The sequence below is a fragment of the Cyclopterus lumpus genome, chromosome 24, assembly GCF_009769545.1.
Source record: "Cyclopterus lumpus isolate fCycLum1 chromosome 24, fCycLum1.pri, whole genome shotgun sequence".
NCBI lineage: Eukaryota > Metazoa > Chordata > Actinopteri > Perciformes > Cyclopteridae > Cyclopterus > Cyclopterus lumpus.
This window is the reverse complement of record NC_046989.1, coordinates 1429921-1453920: the sequence shown is the minus strand read 5'-3', so window position 1 is coordinate 1453920 and position 24000 is coordinate 1429921. Positions and strand designations below refer to the sequence as shown.

The window sequence follows — 24000 nt, the reverse complement described above, 5'->3', positions numbered from 1 at the left end:
CATAGACGCTATAGACCCCATAGACCCCATAGACGCCATAGACGCCATAGACGCCATAGACGCCATAGACCCCATGGACCCCATGGACGCCATGGACGCCATAGACCCCATAGACGCCATAGACCCCATAGACGCTAGAAGACCCCATAGACGCCATAGACCCCATAGACGCTAGAAGACCCCATAGACGCCATAGACGCCATAGACGCCATAGACGCAATAGACCCCATAGACCCCATAGACGCAATAGACGCCATAAACGCCATAGACGCCATAGACCCCATAGACGCTAGAATACCCCATAGACGCCATAGACGCCATGGACGCCATAGACCCCATGGACCCCATGGACGCCATGGACGCCATAGACCCCATAGACGCCATAGATGCCATAGACCCCATAGACCCCATAGACGCCATAGACGCCATAGACCCCATAGACGCCATAGACCCCATAGACCCCATAGACGCCATACCACCTGATCAGTCTTCCAACGCCATAGACGCCATAGACGCCATAGACCCCATAGACGCCATAGACCCCATAGACGCCATAGACGCCATAGACGCCATAGACCCCATGGACCCCATGGACGCCATGGAAGCCATAGACCCCATAGACCCCATAGACGCCATAGACGCTATAGACCCCATAGACCCCATAGACGCCATAGACGCCATAGACCCCATGGACCCCATGGACGCCATGGACGCCATAGACGCCATAGACGCCATAGACCCCATAGACGCTAGAAGACCCCATAGACGCCATAGACGCCATAGACCCCATAGACGCCATAGACCCCATAGACGCCATAGACGCCATAGACGCCATAGACCCCATGGACCCCATGGACGCCATGGAAGCCATAGACCCCATAGACCCCATAGACGCCATAGACGCTATAGACCCCATAGACCCCATAGACGCCATAGACGCCATAGACGCCATAGACCCCATGGACCCCATGGACGCCATGGACGCCATAGACCCCATAGACGCCATAGACCCCATAGACGCTAGAAGACCCCATAGACGCCATAGACGCCATAGACGCCATAGACCCCATAGACACAATAGACGCCATAGACGCCATAGACCCCATAGACGCAATAGACGCCATAGACCCCATAGACCCCATAGACGCAATAGACGCCATAAACGCCATAGACGCCATAGACCCCATAGACGCTAGAATACCCCATAGACGCCATAGACGCCATGGACGCCATAGACCCCATGGACCCCATGGACGCCATGGACGCCATAGACCCCATAGACGCCATAGACGCCATAGACCCCATAGACCCCATAGACGCCATAGACGCCATAGACCCCATAGACCCCATAGACCCCATAGACGCCATACCACCTGATCAGTCTTCCAACGCCATAGACGCCATAGACGCCATAGACCCCATAGACGCCATTGACCCCATAGACGCCATAGACGCCATAGACGCCATAGACCCCATGGACCCCATGGACGCCATGGAAGCCATAGACCCCATAGACCCCATAGACGCCATAGACGCTATAGACCCCATAGACCCCATAGACGCCATAGACGCCATAGACGCCATAGACCCCATGGACCCCATGGACGCCATGGACGCCATAGACCCCATAGACGCCATAGACGCCATAGACCCCATAGACGCTAGAAGACCCCATAGACGCCATAGACGCCATAGACCCCATGCACCCCATGGACGCCATGGACGCCATAGACCCCATAGACGCCATAGACCCCATAGACCCCATAGACGCCATAGACCCCATAGACGCCATAGACGCCATAGACGCCATAGATGCCATGGACGCCATAGACGCCATAGACCCCATAGACCCCATAGACGCCATAGACGCCATAGACCCCATAGACGCCATAGACGCCATAGACGCCATGGACGCCATAGACCACATAGACGCCATAGACGCCATACCACCTGATCAGCCTTCCAACGCCATAGACGCCATTTCAAACATCATACACGCTTTTTTGGGGGGTTCCAACATTTCAAACGTTTGCCTCGAAAGAAGTCCGTTCCTTGTAGACGTGCAGGAACACGTTTTCATCGGGTCGGCTCAGCGACCGCAGAGTCTCAATGTTCTTTAAGTGTATCGCTGCTTTAAGTGTATCACGGCAGCTGGCTCCGCCTCCCCCTCCAGCTGGCTCCACCCCCCCTGCAGCCTCATCGGGAGGCGTCGCCCTGAGCCGGCTGCAGCTCCTCCTCCCACGAATTACCTGAAGCATTACAGGAGTAGTCTGAAGAGGGTTTTACTTGACTTTTACTCTACTGAAACGGAGAAACTCAGGCGAAGAGGAGGAGGAGAGGAGGAGGCAAGGATGAGAGGAGGAGGCGAGGAGGAGGAGAGGAGGAGAGGAGGCGAGGAGGAGAGGAGAGGAGGAGGCGAGGAGGAGGCGAGGAGGAGGCGAGGAGGAGGCGAGGAGGAGAGGAGGAGAGGAGGCGAGGAGGAGAGGAGGAGAGGAGGCGAGGAGGCGAGGAGGAGGCGAGGAGGAGAGGAGGCGAGGACCAGCCAAAGATTTGACCTGCTTCTCTCTGACCTGAGAAATGTTCAGATGTATTTATGTCTGGCTGCTTATCTTAGTGGACATATAAAAATAAACACATATCTCTGTGTGTGTGTGTGTGTGTGTCAATCCATGTGCACACACACACACAGAGATATGCGTTTATTTATTACATCGACACGTATATCTGTGTGTGTGTGTGTGTGTGTGTGTGTGTCGGTGCACGTTAACCACGTAACACTCGTGACCTGCAGGGTGAGGTGGGCGGCGACGTCACCTCCGTGGACCTGTCCAGCCTGATCTCCCAGACCGAGTACGACGTGGCCGTCACGCCCGTCTACGACGAGGGGCCCGTGGCGCCGCTGCTCGGGACCGCCATCACAGGTGTGTGTGTGTAAGGGGGGGTCACAGTGTGACGACCAATCAGAATGGGTCTGGCCGGTGAGAGAATACTGTGAATTTATTATTAAGTAAACAACTTACTACTTACATTAAATGTATCGCTTCATGTTCCTCGTTACGACAGAAAGCCCTTCAACATTATTATAAATATAAATATAACAACATGAACACCACGTGAGGCTGAAGAGAGAAAATAAATACCTTCACCAAGGTCCTCCCAAAGATAGCAGTACAAGAACGCACACACACACACACACACATGATTGGTCTACACTTGTCTCTCGGACCTCCTGGTGACCTTGTTTCTTCTTTGTGGGAACCAGACGTTGTTCCGGCTCCCAAGGACCTGCAGTTCTCCGAGGTGACCCAGACCTCGTTCCGGGCCACCTGGCGGCATGGGGCCCCGGACGTGGCCCTTTACCGCATCGGCTGGAACAAGAAGGGGTCGGAGGACACAGAGTCCGTAAGTCAGACTGCTTCTTCAATGGGGGTTGAAACTGCATTCTCTCTCCTGACCACCAGGGGGCGACTCCTCTGGTTGTATAGAAGTCTACGCTTCATGTGTTAAAGCTGCATTCTCTCTCCTGACCACCAGGGGGCGACTCCTCTGGTTGTATAGAAGTCAATGCTTCATGTGTTAAAGCTGCATTCTCTCTCCTGACCACCAGGGGGCGACTCCTCTGGCTGTAAAGTAGTTTATGCTTCATGTGTTAAAGCTGCATTCTCTCTCCTGACCACCAGGGGGCGACTCCTCTGGTTGTATAGAAGTCTATGCTTCATGTGTTAAAGCTGCATTCTCTCTCCTGACCACCAGGGGGCGACTCCTCTGGTTGTATAGAAGTCAACGAGAAAAGGACTTCTCAGTAAACATTGTTAACCGAGTTCTTCTGGCTCCGTCTCCAGGCCATCATGAGCAGCGACGAGACCTCCCACGTCCTGCAGAACCTGGACCCCGACACCGAATACTCCGTCACCGTCACGGCCATCTACCCCGACGAGTCGGAGAGCGAGGACCTGATGGGAAGCGAGCGCACGCGTAAGCACCGGCGTCGCCCGACTGGCGCTCCAGAAAACAAACCATTTTACACCCGTCGCTCACTCTGATAATAATAACACTTGTTCTCTGGACGTCTCTCTCCAGTGCTGAAGGCTCCAGACGGTATGTCATGAGAAGGTGTCGTTGTCATGGTTTCGTGGTCCATCGGGGGGGGGGGGGGGGGGGGGGTTCACTGCATGTCCTGTGCACTTCACCGAGCGTTGTTGTGTCCCCGCCTCATTCATCCATTCATCCATCCATCCGCTGTGTTGTGTCTCCACCTCATTCATCCATCCATCCGTTGTGTTGTGTCCCCACCTCATTCATCCATCCATCCGCTGTGTTGTGTCCCCACCTCATTCATCCATCCATCCGTTGTGTTGTGTCCCCACCTCATTCATCCATCCATCCGCTGTGTTGTGTCCCCACCTCATTCATCCATCCATCCGTTGTGTTGTGTCCCCACCTCATTCATCCATCCATCCATTGTGTTGTGTCCCCACCTCATTCATCCATCCATCCATCCATCCGCTGTGTTGTGTCCCCGCCTCATTCATCCATCCATCCGTTGTGTTGTGTCCCCACCTCATTCATCCATCCATCCGCTGTGTTGTGTCCCCACCTCATTCATCCATCCATCCGTTGTGTTGTGTCCCCACCTCATTCATCCATCCATCCATTGTGTTGTGTCCCCACCTCATTCATCCATCCATCCGCTGTGTTGTGTCCCCACCTCATTCATCCATCCATCCGCTGTGTTGTGTCCCCACCTCATTCATCCATCCATCCATTGTGTTGTGTCCCCACCTCATTCATCCATCCATCCATTGTGTTGTGTCCCCACCTCATTCATCCATCCATCCATTGTGTTGTGTCCCCACCTCGCCATCGTAACACCTTCGTCACCTCATCCATCCTCAAAATCCGCCTCATCCATTCATCCATTCATCCGTTCATCCGTTGCATGTCGTTGCTTCTGCTGTGGGCGGAGGCTCAGCGACTGTGATCAACCTTTTTAAATCACATTATTTTATGGTGTTATTGTGCCTGTTCACTTTCATTTAGTTTAATACACTTTGTAATATTCACAAAAGGTGCTTTTCCTCCAAACCCTAAAATGAGTTGCAATGCCACTCTCAATGAACTTGTTGTAGTTCCTGCATCACCCACATTGACGCTATCATTTTTGGGTTGTGACCCGTGTATCCAAAATATTGCAGGGACAGTTTATAATTTGCAATAATCCTAATCGAGCCCTCGCTGTAACGAGGAAGATCGATATCCATTGACCTCCAGCTTCACACAGCTGCTTCCATCCTCAAACTGAGGCTTGGAGCATCAGCATCACCCTCACCTTCATCCCCCTCACCTTCATCCCCCTCACCTTCATCCCCCTCACCTTCATCCCCCTCTTCATCAGCCTGCTCTGACCTGTTATCTCACGACCTCTCCGTGTGCTCTCAGTGCCGGCTCAGCCTCCTCGGAACTTGAGGGTGTTCAACGCCACCACGACCACGCTGGCGGTGAAGTGGGACTCCGCCCCCGGCGACGTCCACAACTACAAGATCTCCTACACGCCCGTCGCCGGAGGCGAGCCGCTCACGGTGAGTTCGCCGCTCCGTGTATTTTAAATGACGACACGGTGATGTCATCAGCATACGTTGAACAAGAGGAAGATTTAAGGAGCAAAGTGAGAAATAGAACTTTTAAACAATATTAAAAAGACTACAAGAAACAGGAGAGTTTTAAGAAGATGAAGAATGTTTCTCCTCGGCCTTCAAGATTTATTTTATTTTGTATACATTTGTTGTAGCAGCTTTTTGTGCTTATTTTTGCTTCTGCCCCAATCTCAAAATACCATTCTACATATTTTATATAATCTGTTTTATATCAGAGACATTAATATAATATAATAATTATTTCATATGAATTGAAAAACAATCAAATATATATTTAATCTTTTTTTTAGTTATCTAAAATAGTTTAGATATTTATCTATTTTATGACTCAATTCCTGGAAATAAATAAAAGCAAAGCAGAATATTTGATTTTAAATATTCTAGTCATAAGTCTAATGCGTCATCCTCAAAACACACACAGTCACTCTTTGTGAGATGTGAGGTCATCAACACGTGTGTGTGTGTGTGTGTGTGTGTGTGAGTGAGTGAGTGAGTGAGTGAGTGAGTGAGTGAGTGTGTGTGTGTGCGTGTGTGTGTGTGTGTGTGTGTGTTTGTGTGTGTGTGTAGGATTAGAGGAACAATAAAACCTCTTCAGGGTTTATTTAGTCCGTCTCCAACGTGACAGCCTGATGGATCCTGGAGCTTTAAATCTGTCTCAGGAGGTCTGTAGTACGAGTCCCAGCGCTCTCCCTGACTCGTCTGTGTGAAGTCTAGAGTCTGTAGTACGAGTCCCAGCGCTCTCCCTGACTCGTCTGTGTGAAGTCTAGAGTCTGTAGTACGAGTCCCAGCGCTCTCCCTGACTCGTCTGTGTGAAGTCTAGAGTCTGTAGTACGAGTCCCAGCGCTCTCCCTGACTCGTCTGTGTGAGTCTAGAGTCTGTAGTACGAGTCCCAGCGCTCTCCCTGACTCGTCTGTGTGAGTCTAGAGTCTGTAGTACGAGTCCCAGCGCTCTCCCTGACTCGTCTGTGTGAGTCTAGAGTCTGTAGTACGAGTCCCAGCGCTCTCCCTGACTCGTCTGTGTGAGTCTAGAGTCTGTAGTACGAGTCCCAGCGCTCTCCCTGACTCGTCTGTGTGAAGTCTAGAGTCTGTAGTACGAGTCCCAGCGCTCTCCCTGACTCGTCTGTGTGAAGTCTAGAGTCTGTAGTACGAGTCCCAGCGCTCTCCCTGACTCGTCTGTGTGAGTCTAGAGTCTGTAGTACGAGTCCCAGCGCTCTCCCTGACTCGTCTGTGTGAAGTCTAGAGTCTGTAGTACGAGTCCCAGCGCTCTCCCTGACTCGTCTGTGTGAAGTCTAGAGTCTGTAGTACGAGTCCCAGCGCTCTCCCTGACTCGTCTGTGTGAGTCTAGAGTCTGTAGTACGAGTCCCAGCGCTCTCCCTGACTCGTCTGTGTGAGTCTAGAGTCTGTAGTACGAGTCCCAGCGCTCTCCCTGACTCGTCTGTGTGAGTCTAGAGTCTGTAGTACGAGTCCCAGCGCTCTCCCTGACTCGTCTGTGTGAGTCTAGAGTCTGTAGTACGAGTCCCAGCGCTCTCCCTGACTCGTCTGTGTGAGTCTGGGGTCTGTAGTACGAGTCCCAGCGCTCTCCCTGACTCGTCTGTGTGAGTCTAGAGTCTGTAGTACGAGTCCCAGCGCTCTCCCTGACTCGTCTGTGTGAAGTCTAGAGTCTGTAGTACGAGTCCCAGCGCTCTCCCTGACTCGTCTGTGTGAGTCTAGAGTCTGTAGTACGAGTCCCAGCGCTCTCCCTGACTCGTCTGTGTGAGTCTGGAGTCTGTAGTACGAGTCCCAGCGCTCTCCCTGACTCGTCTGTGTGAGTCTGGAGTCTGTAGTACGAGTCCCAGCGCTCTCCCTGACTCGTCTGTGTGAGTCTAGAGTCTGTAGTACGAGTCCCAGCGCTCTCCCTGACTCGTCTGTGTGAAGTCTAGAGTCTGTAGTACGAGTCCCAGCGCTCTCCCTGACTCGTCTGTGTGAAGTCTAGAGTCTGTAGTACGAGTCCCAGCGCTCTCCCTGACTCGTCTGTGTGAGTCTGGAGTCTGTAGTACGAGTCCCAGCGCTCTCCCTGACTCGTCTGTGTGAGTCTAGAGTCTGTAGTACGAGTCCCAGCGCTCTCCCTGACTCGTCTGTGTGAGTCTGGGGTCTGTAGTACGAGTCCCAGCGCTCTCCCTGACTCGTCTGTGTGAGTCTAGAGTCTGTAGTACGAGTCCCAGCGCTCTCCCTGACTCGTCTGTGTGAGTCTAGAGTCTGTAGTACGAGTCCCAGCGCTCTCCCTGACTCGTCTGTGTGAAGTCTAGAGTCTGTAGTACGAGTCCCAGCGCTCTCCCTGACTCGTCTGTGTGAAGTCTAGAGTCTGTAGTACGAGTCCCAGCGCTCTCCCTGACTCGTCTGTGTGAGTCTGGAGTCTGTAGTACGAGTCCCAGCGCTCTCCCTGACTCGTCTGTGTGAGTCTGGAGTCTGTAGTACGAGTCCCAGCGCTCTCCCTGACTCGTCTGTGTGAGTCTAGAGTCTGTAGTACGAGTCCCAGCGCTCTCCCTGACTCGTCTGTGTGAAGTCTAGAGTCTGTAGTACGAGTCCCAGCGCTCTCCCTGACTCGTCTGTGTGAGTATAGAGTCTGTAGTACGAGTCCCAGCGCTCTCCCTGACTCGTCTGTGTGAGTCTAGAGTCTGTAGTACGAGTCCCAGCGCTCTCCCTGACTCGTCTGTGTGAAGTCTAGATTCTGTAGTACGAGTCCCAGCGCTCTCCCTGACTCGTCTGTGTGAAGTCTAGAGTCTGTAGTACGAGTCCCAGCGCTCTCCCTGACTCGTCTGTGTGAAGTCTAGAGTCTGTAGTACGAGTCCCAGCGCTCTCCCTGACTCGTCTGTGTGAAGTCTAGATTCTGTAGTACGAGTCCCAGCGCTCTCCCTGACTCGTCTGTGTGAGTCTAGATTCTGTAGTACGAGTCCCAGCGCTCTCCCTGACTCGTCTGTGTGAAGTCTAGAGTCTGTAGTACGAGTCCCAGCGCTCTCCCTGACTCGTCTGTGTGAAGTCTAGAGTCTGTAGTACGAGTCCCAGCGCTCTCCCTGACTCGTCTGTGTGAAGTCTAGAGTCTGTAGTACGAGTCCCAGCGCTCTCCCTGACTCGTCTGTGTGAAGTCTAGAGTCTGTAGTACGAGTCCCAGCGCTCTCCCTGACTCGTCTGTGTGAGTCTAGAGTCTGTAGTACGAGTCCCAGCGCTCTCCCTGACTCGTCTGTGTGAAGTCTAGATTCTGTAGTACGAGTCCCAGCGCTCTCCCTGACTCGTCTGTGTGAAGTCTAGATTCTGTAGTACGAGTCCCAGCGCTCTCCCTGAGTCCCTGACTCCTCTTGAAAGAGAAGCTCAATGGATCAAAAGGCAAAAGGCCTGCATGCGGTTTAGGAATAGATCATTTCAAGTGAAGGAATGTGTTCATGTTAAAGTATCAGCAGTATTCCTAAAGTCCATTGGTGGAACGAGCTCCCCATTGACATCAGGAAGTCTCTACAGACTAAAAACACATCTTAGTGACTACACCTTGAATAGGGAAGGTAGCGCCGTAGTAGCACTTTAGTAGTTTAACACTTTAGTAGCACTTAAATGTCTCTTACTGATAGCACTTTGTAGTTTAACACTTTAGTAGCACTTAAATGTCTCTTACTGATAGCACTTTGTAGTTTAACACTTTAGTAGCACTTAAATGTCTCTTACTGATAACTTTATTGAAGAAATTGTACTTTCTTGATTCTTGTTGTTCTGAGTTTGGACTCATGGTTTAATGCACTTATTGTAAGTCGCTTTGGATAAAAGCGTCAGCTAAATGACATGAAATGTAATGTAATGTAATGTAATGTAACTTAAAGCACTTATTGTTTTTTTTATTGTAGATCTTTTTAAACTGATTGACCTTTTTTTTGCAGCCAAAACTCTCAATATTTCCCTTTTGTTAAATTGTTGGTTAAATATTCTCCAGAATAGAGACTTTTACATCACACGGCTCCGCGTTTATTCTTTCGCAATCAACAAGTGAGAATATTTAAAAAACACAAATCTGATAAATTCCTTTTGAGACACGACGGATTAAAAGTCTCTTAAAACGGGAACGCTGCAGTAAAGTAGCACGAGGGTCTCCAGGAGAAATGGACTCAGTTCAAAGAACACATTAACTCTGACTGGAGAACATTCAATAAATCAGAAACATGGCGTTCTCTGGAGGAGTTCAGATGTCAGTCATCCTTCCACAGCATTCCTGGGCGATGACTCTGCGGTGATCCAACTGAGGGCCGCATGAGAAGGTCTTCAGAGGGTTTCACATCATTTATTGTGTCTCTTGAGATGTTATGACAGAGGTGGGGTCACATCTAATGGACCCCCCACCGCGTCAGAAGACGGACAGCCTGTTGACTCCACGTGAAACCAGACTGGGTGTTTGTGGGTTCCTCGCTGCTCCTCGAACTAGATCGATATATAAACGTGAGCTCCTGGTTTAAAGCCTAAAGCTGCTGCCCCAGGAGGTCTTCCTCTGAGGGAGGAGGGGCACTGGAGACCCACAGAGGAGAACATACCAAGACCCACAGAGGAGAAGATACCAAGACCCACACAGGAGAAGATACCAAGACCCACAGAGGAGAAGATACCAAGACCCACAGAGGAGAACATACCAAGACCCACAGAGGAGAAGATACCAAGACCCACACAGGAGAAGATACCAAGACCCACTGAGGAGAAGATACCAAGACCCACTGAGGAGAAGATACCAAGACCCACACAGGAGAAGATACCAAGACCCACAGAGGAGAAGATACCAAGACCCACACAGGAGAAGATACCAAGACCCACACAGGAGAAGATACCAAGACCCACAGAGGAGAAGATACCAAGACCCACTGAGGAGAAGATACCAAGACCCACAGAGGAGAAGGTACCAAGACCCACAGAGGAAAAGGGAACCAAGACCCACAGAGGAGAAGATACCAAGACCCACAGAGGAGAAGATACCAAGACCCACACAGGAGAAGATACCAAGACCCACAGAGGAGAAGATACCAAGACCCACAGAGGAGAACATACCAAGACCCACAGAGGAGAAGATACCAAGACCCACAGAGGAGAAGATACCAAGACCCACACAGGAGAAGATACCAAGACCCACAGAGGAGAAGATACCAAGACCCACAGAGGAGAAGGTACCAAGACCCACAGAGGAAAAGGGAACCAAGACCCACAGAGGAGAAGATACCAAGACCCACACAGGAGAATATACCAAGACCCACAGAGGAGAAGATACCAAGACCCACAGAGGAGAAGATACCAAGACCCACACAGGAGAAGATACCAAGACCCACAGAGGAGAAGATACCAAGACCCACACAGGAGAAGATACCAAGACCCACACAGGAGAATATACCAAGACCCACAGAGGAGAAGATACCAAGACCCACAGAGGAGAAGATACCAAGACCCACAGAGGAGAAGATACCAAGACCCACAGAGGAGAAAATACCAAGACCCACAGAGGAGAAGATACCAAGACCCACAGAGGAGAAAATACCAAGACCCACAGAGGAGAAGATACCAAGACCCACACAGGAGAAGATACCAAGACCCACACAGGAGAATATACCAAGACCCACAGAGGAGAAGATACCAAGACCCACAGAGGAGAAGATACCAAGACCCACAGAGGAGAAGATACCAAGACCCACAGAGGAGAAAATACCAAGACCCACAGAGGAGAAGATACCAAGACCCACAGAGGAGAAAATACCAAGACCCACACAGGAGAATATACCAAGACCCACAGAGGAGAAGATACCAAGACCCACAGAGGAGAAAATACCAAGACCCACAGAGGAGAAGGTACCAAGACCCACAGAGGAGAAAATACCAAGACCCACACAGGAGAATATACCAAGACCCACAGAGGAGAAGATACCAAGACCCACAGAGGAGAAAATACCAAGACCCACAGAGGAGAAGGTACCAAGACCCACAGAGGAGAAGGTACCAAGACCCACAGAGGAGAAGATACCAAGACCCACAGAGGAGAAGATACCAAGACCCACAGAGGAGAAGATACCAAGACCCACAGAGGAGAAAATACCAAGACCCACACAGGAGAAGATACCAAGACCCACAGAGGAGAAGATACCAAGACCCACAGAGGAGAAAATACCAAGACCCACACAGGAGAAGGTACCAAGACCCACAGAGGAGAAGATACCAAGACCCACTGAGGAGAAGATATATATATATATATATCTTTATATAGAGATATACTGTATGTATTTAGTCTCTTGGGAACAGGCGTTAAGACGCTCCTATCAATGGATTTTCTTCTAGAATGCAATGAGATCAAAGTCATGAAACAATAAAGTAAAGAAAACAATCAATATTTAAAAGTTTCTGAGCACAATAATTCTATATCTATTGACTCAGCATCACGTTCCAACATGAGTAGTGAGCTCTGAAGCGCCGCCGTGTTCCCTGTGAGCAGACGCAGGTCGGGGGGAAGAAGACCAGCGCGGTGCTGCAGAAGCTGGAGCCCGACACCCGGTACTCGGTGTCCGTGGCCGCCGTGTACCCGGCCGGCGTCAGCAGAGACATCAGCGGCGAAGGACAGACCAGTAAGAGCGTGCTGCTCCTTTTACTTATGATTTATTTCAGATCCATCACATGAGCAAAAGACATTATTTTATTGCTTAATTCTTTGGCTTTATTTGTATCTACTTTTCAAATTGAGGTGGGATTTATCCACACACATTCAAACTGTGTATCTCCAGATATCGTGGTTTTGAATTTTTAAGATTTACTTGGATTTGAACAAAGAGTTTTTAGCTTCTGAAATATTGATGTTTTTGGGAGATAAGTGGGTTTTTTTCACCTGAAAGAATGAATGGAAAGGCAGAGAAAAGAAGTGACGGTGATATTTTATGAGCTTTTCGCATGCTGAATATAAAATATTGATACTTTTAAAGTAACCCCGAAACTGCAGCTTTAGGACATCAGTGTCCTGTTGTTTTAAACCCAGGAACACGAATGCATAGCTGACATGACAAGTAGCAGGTCAGTAGATGCACAAGCGACTCACCTGTGTTCCTCTAGAGCCTCTGGGTGGAGTGAGGAACCTGCAGGTGCTGAACCCCACCATGACCACGCTCAATGTGCGCTGGGAGCCGGCCGAGGGCCGAGTGAAGGAGTACAAAGTCCTCCACGCGCCCGCCGCCGGAGGAGCCGAGAGCATGGTAGGACTGGTAGGACCGCTTCCTGAAGCCACGTGACGCCGCTCCACTCCAACTATTGGGAACACCAACGCTCTCGTTGCTCTTCTGGGTTTGGAAGCAGCTAATCGTTTGTTGTTGTTGACCTCAGGAAACGGTGTCTGCGGGAACCACCAGCACCATCCTGAGGGGCCTGAAGCCTGACACCCTCTACAGCGTCTCTCTGGTGCCGGTCTACGTTGTCGGGGACGGAAAGACCATGTCTGAGAACGGAAAGACGAGTAAGACGAACACAATGAAGTCCCTTCAGATGCAGCATCTGACCAGGAAGTATTGGGTCAAATTAAAATGCACTCAGTGATCCATTTCTTCTGTGTTGCAACATATAAAAAGTTGTTCAATAATGTTCAGAAACAAAGATGGCTGAAACAAAAAGACAACTCCAAAATGTCATTAAAAAAAGAATATATATATATATATATATATATATATTCTTTAAATATAAATGTCATTAAAAAAAGAATATATATATATAAAGGCAGCACAGACCAAATCCACTCCTTCTGTTCACAATAAAAGCCCTAGACATAAACACTGCAACTGTTTAACAGGTAAACTGCCTGGCAGACGCTGCTCTGGGTTTACAGGTTCCAGTGAGTCGGTCCTCTGCTTGTGAATATATTCAAAACTTCGCTGTCGTTATGAATACTTTTGTATTTCTTTTATTCATCACCTCCGAGGTGGCAACATTGGTTACATTGTTACATTTATTACATTTGTTACATGTGTAAAAGTTGTTACATTTGTTACATTTGTTACATTTGTTACATTTGTTTCATTTGTTACGTGTGTTACATTTGAGTCGAAAGAAGTTAGTTTGACTCGAGATGCATTAACCAAGTAAATCAAGTTTAGCCGAATTAACTTGAATTAATCTCAACTAATATTTATAATGAGATAAAAACAGAGGTAACAATTGATTTAATGTCTAATATTTGTATTCGCCAGCTCCCGTTGTGTTCAGGCCTTTAGCTGAACCCCGTCTCAGTCCCTCTGATAGCTGGCACATTCGTTAACCATGAATGTTAAAATACTCTCTTAAAACCTCCCGACTAACCCGACCCGTCTTCCTGCTCAGGGCCACTGGGCGGAGTGAAGAACCTGCGGGTCACGGACCCCACCATGACCTCTCTGGCGGTGAACTGGGACCCGGCTGACGGGGCCGTCCGGCTGTACAAGGTCTTCTTCGTGCCGACCGCCGGTGGCCAAGAGGAGATGGTGAGAGTCTTCTTAACACGTCTGAGGACTAAGGTGAACCAGTTACACCATCTGAATGACGTCACGTTACCCAACAGGAGCAGGTTCCCAGCAGCACCACCAACATCATCCTCAGGAACCTGATGCCCGACACGCCGTACACGGTGTCGGTGCTGCCGGTCTACCCGGCCAGGGAGGGGAAGCGCCAGGCGGAGAACGGGAAGACGCGTACGTCACTCAAATATATTTGGATTATAACGCGGTTTGTGAACAATAATTTAACCACCATCATTGTCCTCCTCCCAGTGCCGTTGGGCGGAGTGGGCACCATGAGGGTGACCAACCCGACCTTCACCACGCTCACTGTGAACTGGAATCCTGCCGACGGCAACGTGCAGGGCTACAAAGTGATCTACGTCCCTGTGGATGGAGGGGTGGAGTTTGTGGTGAGATCCTCTTTCCTCCTTAGTTTAGTTTGCAGACACAATGTTGTTTAGTCAAGTTAACTTGAGTTAAGTTGAGTTAACTTGTGTTAAGTTAACTTGTGTTGAGTCAACTTGTGTTAAGTTAACTTGAGTTAAGTTGAGTTAACTTGTGTTAAGTTAACTTGTGTTTAGTTAAGTTAACTTGTGTTAAGTTAACTTGTGTTGAGTCAACTTGTGTTAAGTTAACTAGAGCAGTGTTAACTTAAGTGGAGTTAAGTTAACTTGTGTTTAGTTGCGTTAACTTGGCCTGAGTTGAGACAAGTTAACCTGACTTTAGACGAGATAAAGTGTGCCAAGTTAAGTTAACTAGAGCAGCGGTAATTTAAGTTAAGCTGAGTTTAGACGAGTTAACCTGTGTTAAATTAAGTCTTCTGGAGCAGATTCAACTTGCTGTAAGTTGAGTTAAGTAAACTTGTGTGGAGTTAGTCTGAGTCGAGATGTGAAGTTTACTGGAGATCCAGATCTATCAGGTTTATATATATATATATGTTGACGAGCTCGCTGACAGATTAATAAACCATCATTGTTGTTGTTGTTGTTGTTGCAGGAGCAAGTGTCTGAGAGCACCACCAAAACCGTCGTGGAGAACCTCCGACCGGACACCCGCTACACCGTCACCGTGGTGCCCGTCTACGCCGAGGGAGACGGGCCCAGTCTGACCGACACGGGGAAGACAAGTGAGTGCTCGTGAGGTATTTGGGCTTCTTATGGAAGTTCAAGCGCCTCCGCGAACCGCGAAGAAGCACCGCGAAGAAGCACCTTTGACCCTTCGGACGGTGTCCGAAGGGTCAAAGGTCAGATGCAAAGTGAGAGAGAGAGAGAGAGAGAGAGAGAGAGAGAGAGAGAGAGAGAAAAGAGGCGAACAAACATTTATGATTCCTAAACGTCTTCTCAAATAAATGACGTTTATGATATTCGCTACCGTGAGACGCCTTAGTGCAGAACTCTCCGTGAGGTTTCCTCTGATGAAACAGAGATGAGGTGCGTTTTATTCTCATTTCACGACACAGCGCTGCACAAAAAAACAGAAGTTATATGAACATAGATCCAGATATTTAAACTGGACATCACCCCGTGACCTCGGAGGCGCTGACCCTTCCTTCCTGTGTCTCCGCTCAGAGCCGCTGGGTATTGTGAGGAACCTGCAGGTCACCGATCCCACCACCAGCTCTCTGAACGTCCGCTGGGAGCCCGCCGAGGGGAACGTCCGCGAGTACATGGTGTCCTGGGCGCCCGCCGCCGGAGGAGACCAGAACCAGGTGAGTCTCCCTCGGCACTCTGGGAAGGCCGGTGTCCAAACAACGACACACATAACGGGCATCGCACTGCCAGCTTTTATGTAACTGCAAGTTCCAGATGTGGGAGTTCTACCAGAGAACCTCATCCACCTCATTAGTGTCCTGTTTTTTATGACTGGAACGTGAAATGAGACATTTCAGTTTCAGCATCAGTTAAACTCCCTGAAACTGACCAGAAGTCATCTTTCATTGTTGGGACTGCAACTGTCTTCTATTGTGGTTCCTCTGAGCCTCTGTGTTGCATACTTTACCAGTGGCCTTACCAGTGACCAGTGGCCTTACCAGTGACCAGTGGCCTTACCAGTGACCAGTGGCCTTACCAGTAACCAATGGCCTTACCAGTAACCAGTGACTTTACCAGTGGCATTACCAGTGGCCTTACCAGTGGCTTTACCAGTGGCTTTACCAGTGGCCTTACCAGTGACCAATGGCCTTACCAGTGGCTTTACCAGTGGCTTTACCAGTGGCCTTACCAGTGGCCTTACCAGTGACCAATGGCCTTACCAGTGGCTTTACCAGTGGCTTTACCAGTGACTTTACCAATGGCCTTACCAGTGGCTTTACCAGTGGCTTTACCAGTGGCTTTACCAGTGGCCTTACCAGTGGCTTTACCAGTGACCAATGGCCTTACCAGTGGCTTTACCAGTGGCCTTACCAGTGGCTTTACCAGTGACCAGTGGCCTTACCAGTGGCTTTACCAGTGATCTTACCAGTGACTTTACCAGTGGCTTTACCAGTGGCTTTACCAGTGGCTTTACCAGTGGCCTTACCAGTGGCTTTACCAGTGATCTTACCAGTGACTTTACCAGTGGCTTTACCAGTGGCTTTACCAGTGGCTTTACCAGTGGCTTTACCAGTGACCAATGGCCTTACCAGTGGCCTTACCAGTGGCTTTACCAGTGGCTTTACCAGTGACCAATGGCCTTACCAGTGGCTTTACCAGTGGCCTTACCAGTGGCCTTACCTTTGGCTTTACCAGTGACCAGTGGCCTTACCAGTGGCTTTACCAGTGGCTTTACCAGTGGCTTTACCAGTGATCTTACCAGTGACTTTACCAGTGGCTTTACCAGTGACTTTACCAGTGGTCTTACCAGTGGCTTTACCAATGGCTTTACCAGTGGCTTTACCAGTGATCTTACCAGTGACCAGTGACCTTATCAGTGGCCTTACCAGTGGCTTTACCAGTGGCTTTACCAGTGGCCTTACCAGTGACTTTACCAGTGGCCTTACCAGTGACCAGTGACCTTACCAGTGACCAGTGACCTTACCAGTGGCCTTACCAGTGACTTTACCAGTGGCCTTACCAGTGACCAGTGACCTTACCAGTGGCCTTACCAGTGGCCTTACCAGTGACTTTACCAGTGATCTTACCAGTGACCAGTGACCTTACCAGTGGCCTTACCAGTGACCTTACCAGTGGCCTTACCAGTGACATTATCAGTGGCCTTACCAGTGACTTTACCAGTGGCTTTACCAGTGGCCTTACCAGTGGCTTTACCAGTGGCTTTACCAGTGACATTACCAGTGATCTTACCAGTGACTTTACCAGTGGCCTTACCAGTGGCTTTACCAGTGGCTTTACCAGTGATCTTACCAGTGACTTTACCAGTGGCCTTACCAGTGGCTTTACCAGTGGCTTTACCAGTGACTTTACCAGTGACTTTACCAGTGGCTTTACCAGTGGCCTTACCAGTGGCTTTACCAGTGGCCTTACCAGTGGCCTTACCAGTGGCTTTACCAGTGGCTTTATCAGTGACTTTACCAGTGACTTTACCAGTGGCCTTACCATTGGCTTTACCAGTGGCTTTACCAGTGACTTTACCAGTGGCCTTACCAGTGACTTTACCAGTGGCTTTACCAGTGACTTTACCAGTGGCTTTACCAGTGGCCTTACCAGTGGCTTTACCAGTGGCTTTACCAGTGACTTTACCAGTGGCTTTACCAGTGGCCTTACCAGTGGCTTTTTTACCAGTGGCCCTACCAGTGACTTTACCAGTGGCTTTACCAGTGACTTTACCAGTGGCTTTACCAGTGACCAGTGACCTTACCAGTGACCAGTGACTTTACCAGTGGCCTTACCAGTGACCAGTGACCAGTGACCTTATCAGTGGCCTTACCAGTGACTTTACCAGTGGCCTTACCAGTGACCAGTGACCTTACCAGTGGCCTTACCAGTGACCTTACCAGTGGCCTTACCAGTGACTTTACCAGTGATCTTACCAGTGACCAGTGACCTTACCAGTGACCTTACCAGTGGCCTTACCAGTGACCTTACCAGTGGCCTTACCAGTGCCATTATCAGTGGCCTTACCAGTGACTTTATCAGTGGCTTTACCAGTGGCCTTACCAGTGGCTTTACCAGTGGCTTTACCAGTGACTTTACCAGTGATCTTACCAGTGACTTTACCAGTGGCCTTACCAGTGGCTTTACCAGTGGCTTTACCAATGACTTTACCAGTGACTTTACCAGTGGCTTTACCAGTGGCCTTACCAGTGGCTTTACCAGTGGCCTTACCAGTGGCCTTACCAGTGGCTTTACCAGTGGCTTTATCAGTGACTTTACCAGTGACTTTACCAGTGACTTTACCAGTGACTTTACCAGTGGCTTTACCAGTGGCCTTACCATTGGCTTTACCAGTGGCCTTACCAGTGACTTTACCAGTGGCCTTACCAGTGACTTTACCAGTGGCCTTACCAGTGACCAGTGGCCTTACCAGTTAGTTGAGACCATGTGGCCTCACCCTCGACCAGCTCAACGTTGTTTCTCCTCCGCTCTCCCCGACCAGCACCGGGGGCCTGGAAGCAGCACCTCCTCCGTCCTGAAGAACCTGGAGCCCAACACCGAGTACACCGTCACCGTGGTGCCGGTCTACGAGGAGATGGAGGGCCTGTCGCAGTCGGAGAACGGGAAGACCAGTGAGTCCAGAAGAGAGGAGCGTCGCGCTAGAACCAGAATAAACGAGACTAAAACATAAAATAGGGTTCTTCCAGGCGAGTTTAAGACGTTCTGACTACGTTAGAACATAAAAAGACGCCAACAGAGACATTATTTATAAATATGTAAGTTTCTCAGAAACCGTGTGAGTCTGGTTTCGTACCGCAGACCGGTTGGTAGAGCTGAGGAGCGTCTACATGTTGACTACGTTATACACACAACCCTAAACCACCGATGCAGTCAACATGGTGGCACCCTCTGGTTTGAAGTCGCACGCGCGTCATGCAAATCAGAAGTGACGAGAGGGGGAGGAGCTTAAGTTGATTTTCATTAGCTACATCTTAGTATACTTGTTTTTCAGAATAAAAGCAAAAAAACGAATGTCCTCCTGACTCCTCAGATCCTCTGGGCGGAGTGAGGAACCTGCAGGTCGTCGACCCGACCGCCAGCACTCTGACGGCCCGCTGGGATCCGGCGGTGGGCAACGTGCGCAGCTACAAGGTCTCCTACGGCGCCCAGCCGGGAGGAGACCTGCTCACGGTAGGAACGGCGTGACGTCACCGGAGTGTTGACGAGGTCACGACCCGGGAAAGGTCGTGACCTCGTTGCGTTTCGTCTGATACAGGAGGAGGTGTCAGGAGGCACCACCGCCCTCATCCTGAGGAGCTTGGAGCCAGACACCGTCTACAGCGTGGCCGTCGTCCCCGTCTACCCGGACGTGGAGGGCATCCGGCAGGCGGAGACGGGGAAGACGAGTAAGTCCAAACTCCTCACTCTCTAAACATATATACATATATATATATATATATATATATATATATATATATATATATATATATATATATATATATATATATAATCCTGTGTTGCTTTGAAAGGTTTATTCAAGGCCAGACGTGTAGAATAAAACGTTTTGGATGAAATAATTAAGCTTTATTCATCACACGGTGCGTTTAAGGACCGTCGGAAAGATGAACGTCTAACAATTATGACGTTTTTCACAACATCTACCAGTATAGTCGTTTAGTTCATACAGTTTAAATGTACAGTTATAAAGTTTAGTTTAATGGATAGACGTCATCATTGTATTGGTGGAAGTTAATTGGTTTACATAAAAGAACTTTAGCATATTTTGTTTTACAGGTAAAAAGACGATTGGATTTATATTTCTTTGTAATTCTTTTACATATAATGTTAAATAGGTCCACATTATGTCCGGGGGATGTTATCTAAAAGGAATAAGAAAGGTCCACTTTGAAGACGGTGCTATAAAATGTCATCTTTACCTCATTAAGGGGATGTGTTTCAGTGTTTCAATGCAGGGAACCAATTAGAAACCGTAAGCCAAAGCAGAGGGAGGGGGGGGGGGGGGGGGGGGGACTTCAGTGGTGAGGTCACTCAGCACATGCTGATTCCTGGTCATGCTCCTCTTTGATTGGTCGTCTCTCCAGAAGATTTCTGGGAGGAAACTCAGTGAATCTCATGGGAGGGAAACGTGGATGCAGTTAACGGGAAATGGAATGACGCCATTGTTTGCCGTCCTGGAAGGTCAAGTCCTAACAACCGTGTGGAGCTTCGGGGAAATGGCAAAACGTTCTCCGAGTCCTTCAGCTCTGTCTATCGTGCCCTGGTGGTGAGGAGTTGCATCGCAGCCTGTTTAGTGGCTGACGTCTGCAGCCTTCTCCTTCGACACTGGACCAGTTCACACGTTGTGGTCCTCATGAGTCACTGAGACTCAGAAACATGGGGAACCGGGTCCAGGTTGAAGAGTACAGAAGTTTCCCCTCCAGGATGCACTGACCTGAACCACTTCTGAGGTCTGGTCTTGAACCAGGAGGCTGTGATGAAAACCTGCTGATTTATGTAGCTGGCAGACATAAACCCTTTGGGCAGCGGACTCGTGGCCGACGTCGTCATTCTGCCGCTAAAAGGAACACTTTGAAAAGGCTCTGCGGGAAACAGCCGACGCACTACAATAACACCTCTGAGGGAGAACCACAGGCTCATGCCAGAGTGGAATGAAACCACGAGCTGCCTGAAGGAAGTCCATCTGATGTAAAGTCAGCTCTGTTTGTATTTAACGTGCTGAAACACGCGAGGACCAGAGGACAGACTTGGTTTATTTAGACACCGGTGTCTCGTAATGAGAGCCAGAGCGTTGATACATCTGGACGCTCCTGATGTGGTGAAGCCGCCCATCCGCCGCGCTCTGCACGATAAAACAAGTGCTCACGATTAGTTGAAGCAGGTTTTTTCTTTCTTTCTTGTATAAATTCTTTCAAGTTGAAAAACGTCCTAATGAGGATGTTTTTTGCCTCAAAGAACACCAGAAGGTGTATCAGAGGAAAAGCCCCTCCTCCGTGAGTGACAGCCTCCACCAGCTGGTCTGTGTGACGGGTCCCGCCTCTCTTTCAGAGCCTCTGGGCGGAGCGAAGAATCTGCAGGTGACCGACCCGACCACCAACTCCCTCCGGGTCCGCTGGGAGCCGGCCGAGGGCGACGTCAGGCAGTACCAAATCATCTACGCCCCCATCGGGGGCGGAGCCGAGAGCACGGTGGGTCACATGTATCATAATAATAATAGCCTACTAGTTATTATAACAAGTATTTGTTGTATTACGTTGTAATTCTAGTGGAGACTGGAACGTTTCTGAAGTTGCGAAACATTTCAGGCGGAATTTATAAGAAATTTCTCAAAAATGCTACACAAGATATCTGATGAAACATAGCAGCAATAAAAGCTTGAGATCAGGAGTTAGAATGGACATCATTCAGCTTCAATAACGAGCTGAAACCAGATGATGAGAACACATGAATGATAGCGTCAGACCGAGTCAGGGGAAATAGAAACGGAGAACTGTACGTTATCAGTAAATAACGAACCGTGAACCAGTGAAGAGTTGAACATCATGAGCTCACGTTAGTACTACTGGTGCCCCTCCAGACTCAGGTGTCTGGAATGTCCACCAACGCCGTGCTGAGAGACCTGCGGCCGGACACCGAGTACAAGGTGACGCTGGTGCCCGTGTACTCCGACGCGGAGGGGAAGCGCACGTCGGACAACGGAAAGACGAGTAAGTTCCACCGCAGCGGAGCAGCTGTGGCCACGCGTTGACCCTCTCACCTCCAACACCTGGTGGCCAAAGAGAGAGTCTTGTTTTAGCTGTAAATCCAACTTGTGAAATCTGGTGCATTGACAGAGGCTCTGGGCGGAGTGAAGAATCTGCAGGTCACTGAACCCACCACCAGCTCCCTCAAGGTGCGCTGGGAGCCGGCGGAGGGCAACGTCCGCCAGTATCGCCTCTTCTACGTCCCTGCAGCCGGAGGCGCCGAGGACATGGTGAGACACCAGAACATAGGACACTATAGGATAAGAATATAGGACACTATAGGATAAGAACATAGGACACTATAGGATAAGAACATAGGACATAGGACACTATAGGATAAGAACATAGGACACTATAGGATAAGAACATAGGACACTATAGGATAAGAATATAGGACACTATAGGATAAGAACATAGGACACTATAGGATAAGAACATAGGACACTATAGGATAAGAACATAGGACATAGGACACTATAGGATAAGAACATAGGACACCATAGGATAAGAACATAGGATAAGAACATAGGACACTATAGGATAAGAACATAGGATAAGAACATAGGACACTATATGATAAGAACATAGGACATAGGACACTATAGGATAAGAACATAGGACATAGGACACTATAGGATAAGAACATAGGACACCATAGGATAAGAACATAGGACACCATAGGATAAGAACATAGGATAAGAACATAGGACACCATAGGATAAGAACATAGGACACCATAGGATAAGAACATAGGATAAGAACATAGGACACTATAGGATAAGAACATAGGACATAGGACACTATAGGATAAGAACATAGGACACCATAGGATAAGAACATAGGACACTATAGGATAAGAACATAGGATAAGAACATAGGACACTATAGGATAAGAACATAGGATAAGAACATAGGACACTATATGATAAGAACATAGGACATAGGACACTATAGGATAAGAACATAGGACATAGGACACTATAGGATAAGAACATAGGACACTATAGGATAAGAACATAGGACACTATAGGATAAGAACATAGGACACTATAGGATAAGAACATAGGACACTATAGGATAAGAACATAGGACACTATAGGATAAGAACATAGGACATAGGACACTATAGGATAAGAACATAGGACACTATAGGATAAGAACATAGGACACTATAGGATAAGAACATAGGACATAGGACACTATAGGATAAGAACATAGGACACTATAGGATAAGAACATAGGACACTATAGGATAAGAACATAGGACACTATAGGATAAGAACATAGGACACTATAGGATAAGAACATAGGACATAGGACACTATAGGATAAGAACATAGGACATAGGACACTATAGGATAAGAACATAGGACACTATAGGATAAGAACATAGGACACTATAGGATAAGAACATAGGACACCATAGGATAAGAACATAGGACACTATAGGATAAGAACATAGGACACCATAGGATAAGAACATAGGACACCATAGGATAAGAACATAGGACACCATAGGATAAGAACATAGGACACCATAGGATAAGAACATAGGACACCATAGGATAAGAACATAGGACACTATAGGATAAGAACATAGGACACCATAGGATAAGAACATAGGACACTATAGGATAAGAACATAGGACACCATAGGATAAGAACATAGGACACCATAGGATAAGAACATAGGACATAGGACACTATAGGATAAGAACATAGGACACTATAGGATAAGAACATAGGACACCATAGGATAAGAACATAGGACATAGGACACTATAGGATAAGAACATAGGACACTATAGGATAAGAACATAGGACACTATAGGATAAGAACATAGGACACTATAGGATAAGAACATAGGACACTATAGGATAAGAACATAGGACATAGGACACTATAGGATAAGAACATAGGACATAGGACACTATAGGATAAGAACATAGGACACTATAGGATAAGAACATAGGACACTATAGGATAAGAACATAGGACATAGGACACTATAGGATAAGAACATAGGACACTATAGGATAAGAACATAGGACACTATAGG

The 24000-nt window shown here is 48.6% G+C and overlaps 1 protein-coding gene across 1 annotated transcript in view; it reads left to right on the top strand.

The window, feature by feature from the left end:
• LOC117727701 (collagen alpha-1(XII) chain-like) overlaps window positions 1–24000 on the top strand; it is a 102444-nt gene that overhangs the window by 39756 nt on the left and 38688 nt on the right. Inside the window, exons 26-33 of the mRNA XM_034528129.1 lie at window positions 2792–2921; window positions 3263–3402; window positions 3843–3975; window positions 4081–4098; window positions 5440–5579; window positions 12129–12261; window positions 15717–15775; window positions 22090–22170. Of these exons, the coding sequence (XP_034384020.1) occupies window positions 2792–2921; window positions 3263–3402; window positions 3843–3975; window positions 4081–4098; window positions 5440–5579; window positions 12129–12261; window positions 15717–15775; window positions 22090–22170 (834 nt within the window). The remainder of the gene's footprint in view (window positions 1–2791; window positions 2922–3262; window positions 3403–3842; window positions 3976–4080; window positions 4099–5439; window positions 5580–12128; window positions 12262–15716; window positions 15776–22089; window positions 22171–24000) is intronic.